This window comes from Lepisosteus platostomus, chromosome 3 (assembly GCF_059453375.1).
Source record: "Lepisosteus platostomus isolate fLepPlt1 chromosome 3, fLepPlt1.hap1, whole genome shotgun sequence".
In the NCBI taxonomy this organism is placed as follows: Eukaryota; Metazoa; Chordata; class Actinopteri; order Semionotiformes; family Lepisosteidae; genus Lepisosteus; species Lepisosteus platostomus.
Window position 1 is genome coordinate 3,422,365 of NC_142613.1, and position 13,167 is coordinate 3,435,531.

General features: G+C 54.7%; 1 protein-coding gene across 2 annotated transcripts in view; it reads left to right on the forward strand.

The window, feature by feature from the left end:
* The window catches only part of hdac6 (histone deacetylase 6), a 29,636-nt gene that overhangs the window by 5,477 nt on the left and 10,992 nt on the right, over nt 1-13,167 (forward strand). For both annotated transcript variants that reach the window (XM_088623884.1, XM_088623885.1), the window contains 16 exons: nt 596-680; nt 1,197-1,237; nt 2,160-2,256; nt 3,276-3,373; nt 3,725-3,829; nt 4,476-4,544; nt 4,894-5,020; nt 5,168-5,233; nt 5,901-5,960; nt 6,404-6,493; nt 6,868-6,974; nt 7,769-7,836; nt 9,426-9,573; nt 10,633-10,761; nt 10,948-11,116; nt 11,207-11,340. In XM_088623884.1, coding sequence (XP_088480010.1) covers nt 596-680; nt 1,197-1,237; nt 2,160-2,256; nt 3,276-3,373; nt 3,725-3,829; nt 4,476-4,544; nt 4,894-5,020; nt 5,168-5,233; nt 5,901-5,960; nt 6,404-6,493; nt 6,868-6,974; nt 7,769-7,836; nt 9,426-9,573; nt 10,633-10,761; nt 10,948-11,116; nt 11,207-11,340 — 1,593 coding nt within the window. The remainder of the gene's footprint in view (nt 1-595; nt 681-1,196; nt 1,238-2,159; nt 2,257-3,275; nt 3,374-3,724; nt 3,830-4,475; nt 4,545-4,893; nt 5,021-5,167; nt 5,234-5,900; nt 5,961-6,403; nt 6,494-6,867; nt 6,975-7,768; nt 7,837-9,425; nt 9,574-10,632; nt 10,762-10,947; nt 11,117-11,206; nt 11,341-13,167) is intronic.

Genomic DNA, 13,167 nt, shown 5'->3' on the forward strand with positions numbered 1-13,167 from the left:
TCTGTGTCTGCTCTCACTGTCCTGTTGTCTGGAGGAGCGTTCAGTTCCCTGTCTGTCTTTCTGTGTCCCTCTGTCTCTGTGTCTGCTCTCACTGTCCTGTTGTCTGGAGGAGAGTTCAGTTCCCTGTGTGTCTTTCTGTGTCCTTCTGTCTCTGTGTCTGCTCTCACTGTCCTGTTGTCTGGAGGAGAGTTCAGTTCCCTGTGTGTCTTTCTGTGTCCTTCTGTCTCTGTGTCTGCTCTCACTGTCCTGTTGTCTGGAGGAGAGTTCAGTTCCCCGTCTGTCTTTCTGTGTCCTTTCCTTCACATGCTGTATCTGCCAGCTGTGTGTGTGTGTGTGTCTCTGTCTTGCCTTCTGGTTGTCCCTGCTTTGCAGTTTCTCTTCTCTTCCTGGGTGTCTGTCTGCTTGCCTGTGTATCGGTAGACACTCTGCTTGCTTGTGTCAAACACAATTAGGCTAAAGGCACACCGTTTCTGGACTGAATTCAGCAGGTGGTGGGGGGGAGGTTATCATACGAAAAAAAACCCATTTAGGACAAGCACATCTGAATTGTGAAATTTGTCATTTTCTTTTTCTATAAATCTCCCGCTGTTTGCAGTCACGTGGAGTGTCCTGCGAGAGTGAGCACCATCATGGAGAAGGCCCAGCAGGAAGGGCTGGTGTCCCGCTGTGTACGGGTCGAGGTGAGGGACAAACCACGCAGGGCGCGGTCCTCCGACAGCAGAATGCTGCCAGGGCTTCGGGTTTGGGGCCCCAGAGATCTGCCCAGGGAATCTGCGGCTCTTTGTTCGCTATGCGGTCGCTGCGCGTGCTGTACCGCAGTCGTTACAGAGAGAAATGTAACGACTGGTCCACACAGGGGAAGCATAGACATGTGAGGGTTCAGACACACACTCCCACCTGAAGCTAATTAATCTATTAAAATGTTTTGGGACGGTGGGGGGGAAAGTCCCACGTGAGCACAGGGAGAACATACAAACCCCACACAGGTAGCGACGCAGGAGTCGAACCCGGGACCACAGTGCAGCGGATCAGGAGTACGAACCGCTGCTCCACGGCGCCGCCCCCCCCCCCCTCCAATCTACACCCGAACCCAAAGACGATCAGCCCTCGTTCCTATGATCCGCGCCGCCTGGCGCCGAGATGGGGGCGGGGAGCGGTGCCGGAGCTGGGATTCTCACCCTGTCCCTCTCTTGCAGCCGCGGGCCGCCACGGACCAGGAGCTCCTGCTGGTGCACGCGTGAGGCCCGCCTCTTTCCCGCCGCCCCGCTGGACTCCGACACCTCCTCGTCCATGTTCGCTGGAGGGGAGCAGCGAGCCGGAGTGTTTAGTGTGGGGGGGGGTTGATACTCTGCCCAAGTGTTGCCACCTGAGGAAGGATGTGGCCGGAACCTCGGTCAGATATCAACCAGGGTTGTGCCGGCTGTAGATTATTGTCAGTAATACTGATGGGAGGAATTCCTGTCTGTGCTGGAGGCAGGACTCTGACAGACGGGGTGGCAGGGAAGCACTGGACTCTGGTCTCGGACTCTTACTGGCCGGTCCTGCAGTTCCTCGCCTGCCTCCCCGCCGTGTACAGCAGGGTCTTGGCATGGGCGGATGTGAAATTCACATGTTCGCTTACTCGCGATTGGGTCGGGCCTGGGGGGTGGGGTGGGGGGGGTCTCGTATAGAGATAGAGCGGGGAGGGATGGAACTGAGCCAAAGGCCATGAAAGAGCCACTCGCTCCCGTGTGGGAGGAGAGGGCACGACGGGCTGGACACGACCTTACAGGCTTACAGGCAGATTTATTGCCCGTTTCACTGCAGTGGGGCCTGATTATAGCAGGCAGACAGGCAGACAGGCAGGCAGCCTGCTGGACAAAGGTTATGATCACTGTTTGTTGCAGTTGGTTAATGTTATTTTAATTACCTTAAAATCAGTGCATTAGTACTGTAGTGATCGTGTAAGGCTTATGCGTTGTGGGACGGTATAGGCCTAGACGTGGCTGTAGGGGTGTTTGGCTGCTCGTGGTGCTTCTCTGCACCGAACCCTTGAGACCCCGCTGTCCTGACAAACAGTGTTTCAGGTGGAGTCCAGCGGTAGTGCTGTCTCTGTCTGTGGTAGTACCTGTCATAGTCTGGATGCCGTGCGATCACCCGTGGGTGTGTTCCCTGTGCAGTAAGGAGTACGTGGAGCTGATGAAGTCCACCCAGACAATGAGCCAGGAGGAGCTGAAGACGCTGTCCGACACCTACGACTCCGTCTACATTCACCCCGTGAGTCCGGCCTAGAGAAGGGGCTCCTGTTTGCTCTCTGCTGGGCTCGGGAACAGCCCAGTCTCCGGCTCTAACATCCTAGAGTATTTGGGAAGGAAAAGGCTTTGCTGTTGCTCTTCGGCGGCTTAACAAGTAGTTCACCAGTGTTAGTTTGGCACTGTGGCTAAGAATCTGTGCCTGTGGCTGGTAGGTTGCTGGTTCAAATCCTGTGGCGAGCAGAGGAATCCTACTCCGTTGGGCCCCTGAGCAAGGCCCTTCACCCCAGCTGCTCCAGGGGTGCCGTACAAATGGCTGATTCTGCGCTCCCCAGCTTGCTCTCCATGAGACACACAGACTGGGAGAGAAGCTGAGGAGCGCAGAATCAGCCATTTGCGAAAAGACAAATTCCTCATGCAAGAAATTGTATAGGGCCAATGAAGTGATCTTATCCTCCGTCAAACAAATTTTGATTTTAAATAGCACCTTTCAGGGAAAACAACCTCGCCAAAGGGCTGTACACTGAAGGCAGTTTGTAACGGACTTGGCTGAGTGATCTGGGAGACTCCCAGATGGGATAACCTCGAGGACAGTTTCTGGAGCTCTGTGGAATGATGGGAAAGGGACAGAGCTGTCTAGGATACTGCAGGAGACTGTACTGGGGGCTGTGGTGGACCTGGAGAGACCGATAGCAGCTAAACTGGGCGGATTTCAACCCTGCGAAGCACTCTCACGTTTCACATATAGGACTTCAGGAAATACGATGAAAGCACCTGGCGTTTGAAGATTAGGAAGACTTAGCCGTTACGAATCAGTCAAACCAGTAGTTTGTTCAGTTCAGTGCCGAAGAGTCTTCGAGATTCTTGTTCCACGTGATCTGTAAATGAATTGAACGAGTCTCCAGTTAAACTGCTGACTTGCTCAAGGCCTGATTGGATTGGGCGGTGCCCTATAACCTGAGGCTCTCTGGGACCAGGGAGGCCCCGGGCTGAGCCCTTCTGGGTCTGTTCCTCCCCTGACGGCGCCGCCCTGTCTGTCCGCAGGAGTCGTTCCGCTGCGCCCGGCTGGCGGCGGGGTCGCTGCTGCAGCTCGTCGACGAGGTGATGGCGTCGCGGCTCAGGAATGGATTCTCTGTTGCCAGGTAACCCCTGACCAGGAAGTGACATTAAACTGTAACCCCTGACCAGGAGGTGATATTAAATTGCGTTGTTTGCGGGCTTGTGGGGAGCTTTGTTCTGAGACCAGGGGCACGAGTAGATTTTACTGGCAGAAAGGTGCAAAACATCACCCGCTGTGGCTGAAAGCTATATAACTGCACTAATAGCTGATTTACCATACAAACCACACACTGCATGCATGCTGATAAACTATGCCATAGACAAGCTGCGCTGCGCGTGCCTACCTGTTCCTTTGTCATCCGTTCTTTTTCTTTCTCTCTTTTTATTTGGTGTGGCGTGAGTTCTGCTAGTTTTGATTTGGGGTTTTCTCCTAGACCTCCGGGGCACCACGCGCACGTGGACAGGATGAACGGCTACTCTATGTTCAATAGCGTGGCGATCGCGGCCCGGCACGCCCGGGAGAGGCACGGGCTGGAGCGGTAAGGGCTCGGACGCGGACGCCCCCGGGGGTGGGGGGGGTGTTTCGGTTTGCTGAGCGCTGGTCTGTGCGCTTGGGCCCGGGTGTGTTGGCGCGCGCGCGTGCTCGCTCTGCCTGCCCCGGCACCCTTGTCGCCGCTGACCCCAGGGGCACGGCCCGGCCCCGCGGGTGGGAATGCGAGTGATTGGCAGCGTCGGAGTGCGAGGCGGCGCGGGACAGCACATGGAGTTGGTATAAACAGCTTGTCTTGCACCCAGCCGAGCTGCAGTCGCCAGCTGTGTGTTACGTATGGCTGGAAACCCCGTAGTCTCACATATGGGAGAATAAGTAACTGTGGGCCGACTCCTGGTGGAGTGACCCTCCCACCTTCCAGCCAGTCTTTTAACGCATCCTGGGCAGTAATTCTCCCTGCTGGAGGATCAGCTCTGATTGGAGGAGGGGCGGGTCCCTCGTCAACAGCACCACCCCCTGCTGGGTAATCAGCTCTGATTGGAGGAGGGGCGGGTCCCTCGTCAACAGCACCACCCCCTGCTGGGTAATCAGCTCTGATTGGAGGAGGGGTGTGTCCCTCACCATCAGCCCCGCACACCTGCGAGACCTCAAGACTAATAGCTGCATTTAAAACATCCTCTCTCTCTCTCTCACAGCATCCTGATCGTGGACTGGGATGTGCACCACGGCCAGGGAATCCAGTACATATTCCAGGAGGATCCCAGGTTTGTGAGCACGCACTGGGATCCCGGGGTGAGGGGAAGGTTCACGGGCTTGAGGCCGGAGTGTCGGGTACTGGGTCATTCTGGCCAGGTGAGCCGTTTCAGGTGAGGGGCTGCACAAGGCCCAGTTATCAGCATTAATAAGAGGATTAAGGAATGGTTGAGCTTGGCCGGAGCTCTGAGCTATGGGGGAGATTGAGAAGTTAAGCCATTCGGTGAGCATACCTGACTGCGTCATTGCTGTGTCTGTGTCGTTGTTCTAGGTCTCCGGCCTCTTGGGCCTCCCTGGAGCAGATAGCATTCCGTGGGTGTCTTCTGTAACCCCACTCTTTTTTCTGTGCCTGCCCTACAGTGTGCTGTATTTCTCAGTGCATCGCTATGAAGACGGGCGCTTCTGGCCCCACCTGGTGGACTCGGACGGTACTGCCGCGGGGACGGGGGCGGGGCGAGGGTACAACATCAACGTGCCCTGGAACCAGGTGAGCGCCGCACCGCGCCCCCTTGTGGGCAGGGCCGGTAGCCCCCAGTGCCCGCCACACGGGGGTGAATTTTATACAGTGCCCTCCGGTTGGCAGAGAGGTTAGCTGTGTTCTCGTGACAGTCCCCTCTCGCCCTTTCCTCCCTAGGTGGGGATGAAAGATGCCGATTACATCGCCGCCTTCCAGCAGCTGCTGCTGCCTGTGGCCTACGAGGTAAGTGCGCCTCCCTTTCGCCTGCATGCCTTTCCCCCCCCGTGATGGGGGAGGAGTTAGATGGGGGGGGTGGCAAGGTGGCGCAGAGGATAGCGTTGCTTCTTCACAGCACGGGGGGGTCTGGGTTCGTTTGCCGGGTTGCCGTCGGCATGGAGATCGCGCGTCCTACCAGTGTTTCCTTGGGTTTCCTCCCGCAGTCCCCAGACATGCTAGGAGGTTCATGGGCTCCTGGTGCGAGTGTGTGTGTCTGTCTGTGTGTGTGTGCGCCCCGCGATGGACTGGGCGTCCTGTCCAAGGTGTGCCCTGCCCTTGTGCGTGTTGTCTTCTGGGATTGCGACTCTGTATTAGATAAAGAGGTTAGAAAACAAATAGATGGATCAAATGAGGGTTTGTACCGCAGAACAGGCCAGCAGGTTCCAGGCTACAGGATCCAGTTGCCTGGCTGACTCAGAATGAATGGAATTAATGCATCACCAGACTTTACACCTAGACTGTTTGAAAGCAGGAACAGGGAAGGGCAGACTGACTCCTCCAACCTCCTGGTGTAGCTCAAACCACACAGTGACTGTGGTCTCTGAAGTCCTTCTGCATGGGTTTTTCTTTTTCTAACTAAAGTTTGTGTAGTACTTTGCAGACGGTCCCTAACAGCCCTTTGCTTTGTGTGCAGTTCCAGCCACAGCTTGTGCTGGTGGCAGCTGGGTTCGACGCTGTGATCGGGGATCCCAAGGTAAGCTACACTCCCTGTGACAAACTGAAGAATAAAGAACTGCTTTCCTCTGCTTTTAATGGGCTCTGTGTTCCCCTCAGAAAGGTTCTGAGTGAAAGCAGTTGATGGTTTGCAATTCCGAAACCTGCTTACCAGACGCGCTGCTAGCATGAAGTCTGAGATAAGCCTCATCTTAATTTGTTCCTTAGCTTGTCCTGTTCAACTGGGAAGAATATCTGGGCCGACAGTTTGCTTAGCTGCAAGTTAACATGTCTATTGACATCTCTGCTTTGAGTATCTCTTCCAAAATCCCTGCGTGACTGAAGCTCTTCGGTACTTTATAATGTTCCCTCTCAACGCTCCCCAGTTCTGGTCTGCTCCAGCTCTCCGGCTGCGTGCCCAGGTAGCAGGGTGCCGCCCGGTGCCCCACAGCGCTGTGCTCTGACGGGTGCTCTGTGTTTCAGGGCGGGATGGCAGCCAGCCCTCAGTGCTTCTCCGTGCTGACTCACCTGCTGCAGGGGCTGGCCCAGGGCAGGGTGCTGCTGGCCCTGGAGGTGAGAGAGAACACAGACCGGCGCCCAGGAATCCAGAAACTGCGGGGCTTATCTCTGGGAGCCGTCGTCGGGGGGGGGGGCGGCTGTTCCAGCCATTAAACAGTGGTGAAAATTGCAAATGATGAATTTTGAATGTAGCACCTGGGGGCAAGTTTTGGCACCCTTGTCCTTTTCTTGTTTGCATTTTTGTGCAAAAAGAGACCTGAAAAATTGCACGCAAGTAGTCATGCAAAGGTGTTCAGGTGTGTTTTTGCGTCTAGGGATTGTGGGGGGGTTTACAGATGTTACAGATGTTGTTTTTCTGTTCACCCCTATAATCTCACACCCGTTCGTGATGGTCCTGAGCATTTCCACCCTGCTTCTGTGTTGCTCAGGGGGGGTATAACCTGCAGTCCACAGCGGAGGGCGCGTGTGCGTGTCTGCGCAGTCTCCTTGGAGACCCCTGTCCCAGACTGGCCCCTCCTGGAGCCCCCTGTGACAGGTAAGGGGTCTGAGATCAGGCGAGGTCATCCTCTATGGCTCGAGGTGGTGGAATCTTTTTTTTTTAAACTTTGTATTTAATGACGAAATAATTCACAAACACAACGTAAACCGTACTGTGCAAAGTCAAATCATTTACAACTTTGATCTTTCATTTTTTGCTTGTATTATTTTTTTATATGATTAACTATTAACATTACGCCAGCATGGATGGGAGGTTACATTTAGAAATATAATCAGCAAAAACGCAAGAGATAACCAACAATCTAGCCAGTACTCTGTTTCGTCCACTTTCACAGAACAAAATGAGGTCTCAGTGGGGCCACGTCCCCAGTCCAGGCTTGTCAGCATTTGCTAAACCTTTCTGCTTGTAACCTAAGAGGAAAGGTGATCTTTTCCTTCATATAAATCTCCTTCGCAACATTGATCCAGTGTCCCGATGTTGGGAGTTCTTCAGTGAACCATTTTCTCGAGAGAGTTTTCTTAGTAGCAGCTAAAAGCGTTGCATGGCGGAATCTCGCAGCTCACCCCTCGGAAGAAGGATTATATCTCCATCTTGGCCTCTTCCGTCTCCGGCTCCGGGGTGAGAGTGGGGCTTCAGCCACCTGCCCGCCTCCAGAGACTCGTGTGCTACTCCAGCACTGGTCCCAGTATCGTGCTGTAGCATTTCGCACGGGGGGAGGGTGGGTTTCAGCGGACAAATGTGGAGACGACGGTTTCGTGCACGCCGTTGAGGGTCCCCCGTGTGCCTGTGTGTGCTGGCTGTGTCTGTAGCGTGTTCTCTGTGTGTTCCAGCGCCCTGCGGTCCCTCTCCCAGACCATCGCTGTGCACTACCCGTCCTGGAGCTGCCTGCAGGTCCTGGGTGAGTGCGCCAGGGTCTCTCGCCCTCTCTTCCTGGAGCTCGGCGGGGTGCTTTCTTTTTCCTGTTTCTTCTGCACTCAAAGCCTTTCTCCTCAGAAGGACTTTTACTGTCCTTCTAAACCCTTCTGTTCCTTTGTGCAAATTTTGTCACCTCCAGTCTTTGTTACTGTTTCCATGGTTAAAACTTTTTTTTAAATTTCCCTGTAAAGCGCTTTGAGAAGATGCCATGTAAAAAGATGTTTAAAATTTTCAAAGTTTCATGGCTAGCCCTCAAGGGGTCCCACTGCCACCCCTCAGGCAGAAACTACAGCTCTGCTTTCCTTGCTGCTGCAGGGAGAGTCCCACCGCAGTGGCTGTTGAAAGCTTGTTCTGCTAGATCCACCAGCAGTACCTTCTAACTGCTTGATTGGTTCCGACCAGAGGCTGGGAAAATTCTGCAAGACACCGGTGATGAAGTCACTGTTTTGGAAGATGCACGGATAGTCAGTTTGGGTTTAGAAAAGGCAGGTCTTGCTTTAGTAAGTTGTTAGAGTTCAGTGAGTTCAGTGGCTCCGACAGAGTATATAATGTTTGGATATCAGAAGTCTTTTATCATAAAAGATAGATATTCACCGTAATACAGTTATTGGGTTTAAGAATTGGTTCATAGACAGGAAACAGGGAACAGATAAGCAGTAAATGCGTATTTTATTGATGTAATTAGTGGTGTATTGCAGAGATCTGTACTTGGAGCATTGCTCTTCCCAAATTGATATCCGTGATCTGCTGTGGATTCTGAGGTTGCAGCTCACCAGCCAAGAGGGTTAGCACAAGCACTGTGGAAGCTGCAAAAGACGTTCTGACATTTACACTGAATTTAGAACGGGGCGGACAGCTGGCCGATGATATTTAGTGTAGACGGGTGCAGTGTGTTAGTTTCAGGTAGCAAACCAAGACATAAATCGGGAAGCACTGACCCTAAACAAGGTGCTGATGAGGATGACTGGGGTCTTGATGTCGACACGCCGTTTTCACCTTTCAGGCGCTGTGGGGGAGGCAATAAAGAAGGTAAACGGAATATCGGGATGTGCCGTTAAAAGCGCGGGATATAAATGAAGGGATTTGGTATTTAAATTGTCGAATGCGTCTGAGTATTGCCGAGCCGCCCGCAGGGCTGGTTGCTCGGGCGCCGCTGGGCTTTTCTGGGGACTGGTCCCAGCAGCTGAGACTCGTCCCCTCGAGCTGCACGATTCCAGCAGCACAGCCGCGCGAGGAAGTGAAAACTTAGCCAGTGGTGTTCATGGACTGTCCAGTCAGAATGACAGAACGTTGGTGGCTGCCCTTTGTGAACGTGTGCTGGATTTGGTGAAAACCTGTTAATAACACCGATAGCTGCCTTTGAAACATCGCCTCATGTTTTTCTTTAGCCGAGTGAAATAAAGGCTCTTTTTCCAAATTCCCGGCCTTTAAAATGAACAAGCCTGTCTTGTTAACCCTTTCCACTCCCTTCTCAGTACTCGGTGTTTTGCTTTCATATTTGATGCTGGCTTCCTTTATTTGACTAGTTGATCGCCTGCCATGTGGCCCCGGGCTAATTCTGTGTTTGCTCAGAGGGCGGGCCCATTCCGGCGGGCGATCCCGATGCCCCGTCTGTGCCGCCAGAGGCCAGTGTGGGCCAGGAGGGGGAAGAGCGCCCCCCGATGGTCACGGGGCTGGTGTACGACGAGAGGATGATGGAGCATCACAACATATGGGACAGGTCAGCCCCTTGTTCCCGACCTCTCCTGCTTTGGAGAGCCTCTAGAGTTCGAGAGATCGTCAGCCCATAAGTGCCCAACGCTTTTGACTGGGTGCGAAACGTTTGGGACAGCTAGCAGGTGCTTCTTTACGCTAAGAGGTGTGGGAGTGTGGAGCAAGCCGCCCAGCCCACGTTTTTGCAGCCGATTCCCTGGATTCTTTCAAGAAATGTCTGGTCGAGATCCTCAGATCAATAAGCTGAGAGTAGCCAAACGAGGTAACTGGGCCAGATGGACTCCTTCATATTCGTTTATATGTCTTGAGTCCTGCAGGGCCGGATAATCAGTATTGTCGGTGTGTTCTTGGGATGTCCGCCTCAGTGAAGGGCAATGCCATCTGAAAGCACATCCGGACCCTGCCTGTTTTCAGTCATTTTCAATCCACCGGCTTCCACTTAACACGTAGATCAACGACTTGTGTTTCTGAGCCTCCAAGTCTTCCCCTGGAGGAGGCTCCTGGTCCTGGGTGGCCACTGTGCCTGCAGGGCTTCATTCCACCTCGGAGCTTAACGAGCGAAACGAGCCGATCACAGGCTCAGCTGGACCGGTTTAACATCCTCTTCTGATGCAGTCCAGGTGGGCAGCTGCATGGGCAGGCGCAGAGGAACAGGTAAAGGTTTATTCCAGGCTGGAAAGAGAAGAAAGGAAACGCAACGTTTCGGCTGTGTACACACCCGAAGAAGGCTCCACAGCCGAAACGTTTGTGGAATAAACCTTTACCTGTTCCTCTGCCTCTTCTTCTAATGGCTGTTTGGCCATCTGTGAGAATTAATACTTGTTGAACGCGTGCATATTATTAAGAAACAAGGCTTCTTGGGCTGTACAATGTTGTTTTTTCATGTTTTCTTTACAAATTCATAATATTTCCCAGGATCGATCAGTGCTGTTTCTGCGTATTTTCTTTCACGAAGGATGCTCGATGATCTGTTGTTTTTGTTTTTTTAATTTTCTTTATGAGCTCCTTATGTGTGGCTTTGTTGTTCCATGATGCGGTTGGGGTGTGGATGTCCGCGTGCTCCCAGCCACCACCCGGAGCTCCCCCAGAGGATATTCCGGATCTTCTCCCGTCACCAGGACCTGGGGCTGCTGTCCCGTTGCCATCGGATACCAGCCCGCCATGCCACCGAGGAGGAACTCGCCATGTGTCACAGGTACGGGGGGGGGGGAGGGGGTTGTACTGGAACAAACCATCAGGTTAGGCTGACGGGGGGAGACAGGCTGAGACCACAGAGGCTGAAGGTGTCTCTCCGAAGGCTTGCCTGCAGTGTCTCCTCCCGTACAACGCCGGCCCGTTCCCACTTTCTTCAGCTGCCCCTGTCCTTTTGTTCGGCCCAAAGCTCTGAGCACATCGCCACCATCAGGTCGACGCAGGGCATGAAGCCGCGGGAGCTGCACCGGCTGGGGGCGGAGTACAACTCCATCTACATCAGCGCCGAGAGCTGGGGCAGCGCGCGGCTGGCCGCGGGGGCGAGCTTCAGCGCCGCGCAGGCCGTCCTGGCCGGGCAGGTGAGCGCGCCGGGCCCCGCGCGCGTGCGCCGCGTCCTTCCTGTGTGTCCGCGGGTTTCACCGGTGTGTGTGTGCGTGTGTGTCTGTCAGGTGAGGAACGCGGTGGCCATAGTCCGCCCCCCCGGGCACCACGCGGAGAGGGGCTCTGCCTGCGGGTTCTGCTTCTTCAACAACGCCGCGCTGACGGCTCGATACGCCCAGAAGCTCTCCGGCAGGCCGCTCAGGTGGGTCCCCTGGGGCGCGGGGCAGGGGGCACAGTGGGTCAACATCACTGCGCCAGGAGACACAGCACAGTGGGTCAACATCACTGCACCAGGAGGCACAGCACAGTACATCACTGCACCAGGAGGCACAGCACAGTACATCACTGCACATCACTGCACCAGGAGGCACAGCACAGTGGGTCAACATCACTGCACCAGGAGGCACAGCACAGTACATCACTGTACCAGGAGGCACAGCACAGTGGGTCAACATCACTGCACCAGGAGGCACAGCACAGTGGGTCAACATCACTGCGCCAGGAGGCACAGCACAGTACATCACTGCACCAGGAGACACAGCACAGTGGGTCAACATCACTGCACCAGGAGACACAGCACAGTACATCACTGCACCAGGAGGCACAGCACAGTGGGTCAACATCACTGCACCAGGAGGCACAGCACAGTGGGTCAACATCACTGCACCAGGAGGCACAGCACAGTGGGTCAACATCACTGCACCAGGAGGCACAGCACAGTACATCACTGCACCAGGAGGCACAGCACAGTACATCACTGCACCAGGAGGCACAGCACAGTGGGTCAACATCACTGCACCAGGAGGCACAGCACAGTACATCACTGTACCAGGAGGCACAGCACAGTGGGTCAACATCACTGCACCAGGAGGCACAGCACAGTGGGTCAACATCACTGCGCCAGGAGGCACAGCACAGTACATCACTGCACCAGGAGACACAGCACAGTGGGTCAACATCACTGCACCAGGAGACACAGCACAGTACATCACTGCACCAGGAGGCACAGCACAGTGGGTCAACATCACTGCACCAGGAGGCACAGCACAGTGGGTCAACATCACTGAACCAGGAGACACAGCACAGTGGGTCAACATCACTGCACCAGGAGACACAGCACAGTGGGTCAACATCACTGCACCAGGAGACACAGCACAGTGGGTCAACATCACTGCACCAGGAGACACAGCACAGTGGGTCAACATCACTGCACCAGGAGACACAGCACAGTGGGTCAACATCACTGCACCAGGAGACACAGCACAGTACATCACTGCGCCAGGAGACACAGCACAGTACATCACTGCGCCAGGAGGCACAGCACAGTACATCACTGCACCAGGAGGCACAGCACAGTACATCACTGCACCAGGAGACACAGCACAGTACATCACTGCGCCAGGAGGCACAGCACAGTACATCACTGCGCCAGGAGGCACAGCACAGTACATCACTGCACCAGGAGGCACAGCACAGTGGGTCAACATCACTGCACCAGGAGACACAGCACAGTGGGTCAACATCACTGCCCCAGGAGGCACAGCACAGTACATCACTGCACCAGGAGGCACAGCACAGTGGGTCAACATCACTGCACCAGGAGACACAGCACAGTACATCACTGCACCAGGAGACACAGCACAGTACATCACTGCCCCAGGAGGCACAGCACAGTACATCACTGCACCAGGAGACACAGCATAGTGGGTCAACATCACTGCCCCAGGAGACACAGCACAGTACATCACTGCACCAGGAGGCACAGCACAGTACATCACTGCACCAGGAGACACAGCACAGTGGGTCAACATCACTGCGCCAGGAGACACAGCACAGTGGGTCAACATCACTGCGCCAGGAGACACAGCACAGTGGGTCAACATCACTGCGCCAGGAGGCACAGCACAGTACATCACTGCACCAGGAGACACAGCACAGTGGGTCAACATCACTGCACCAGGAGACACAGCACAGTACATCACTGCGCCAGGAGGCACAGCACAGTACATCACTGCACCAGGAGGCACAG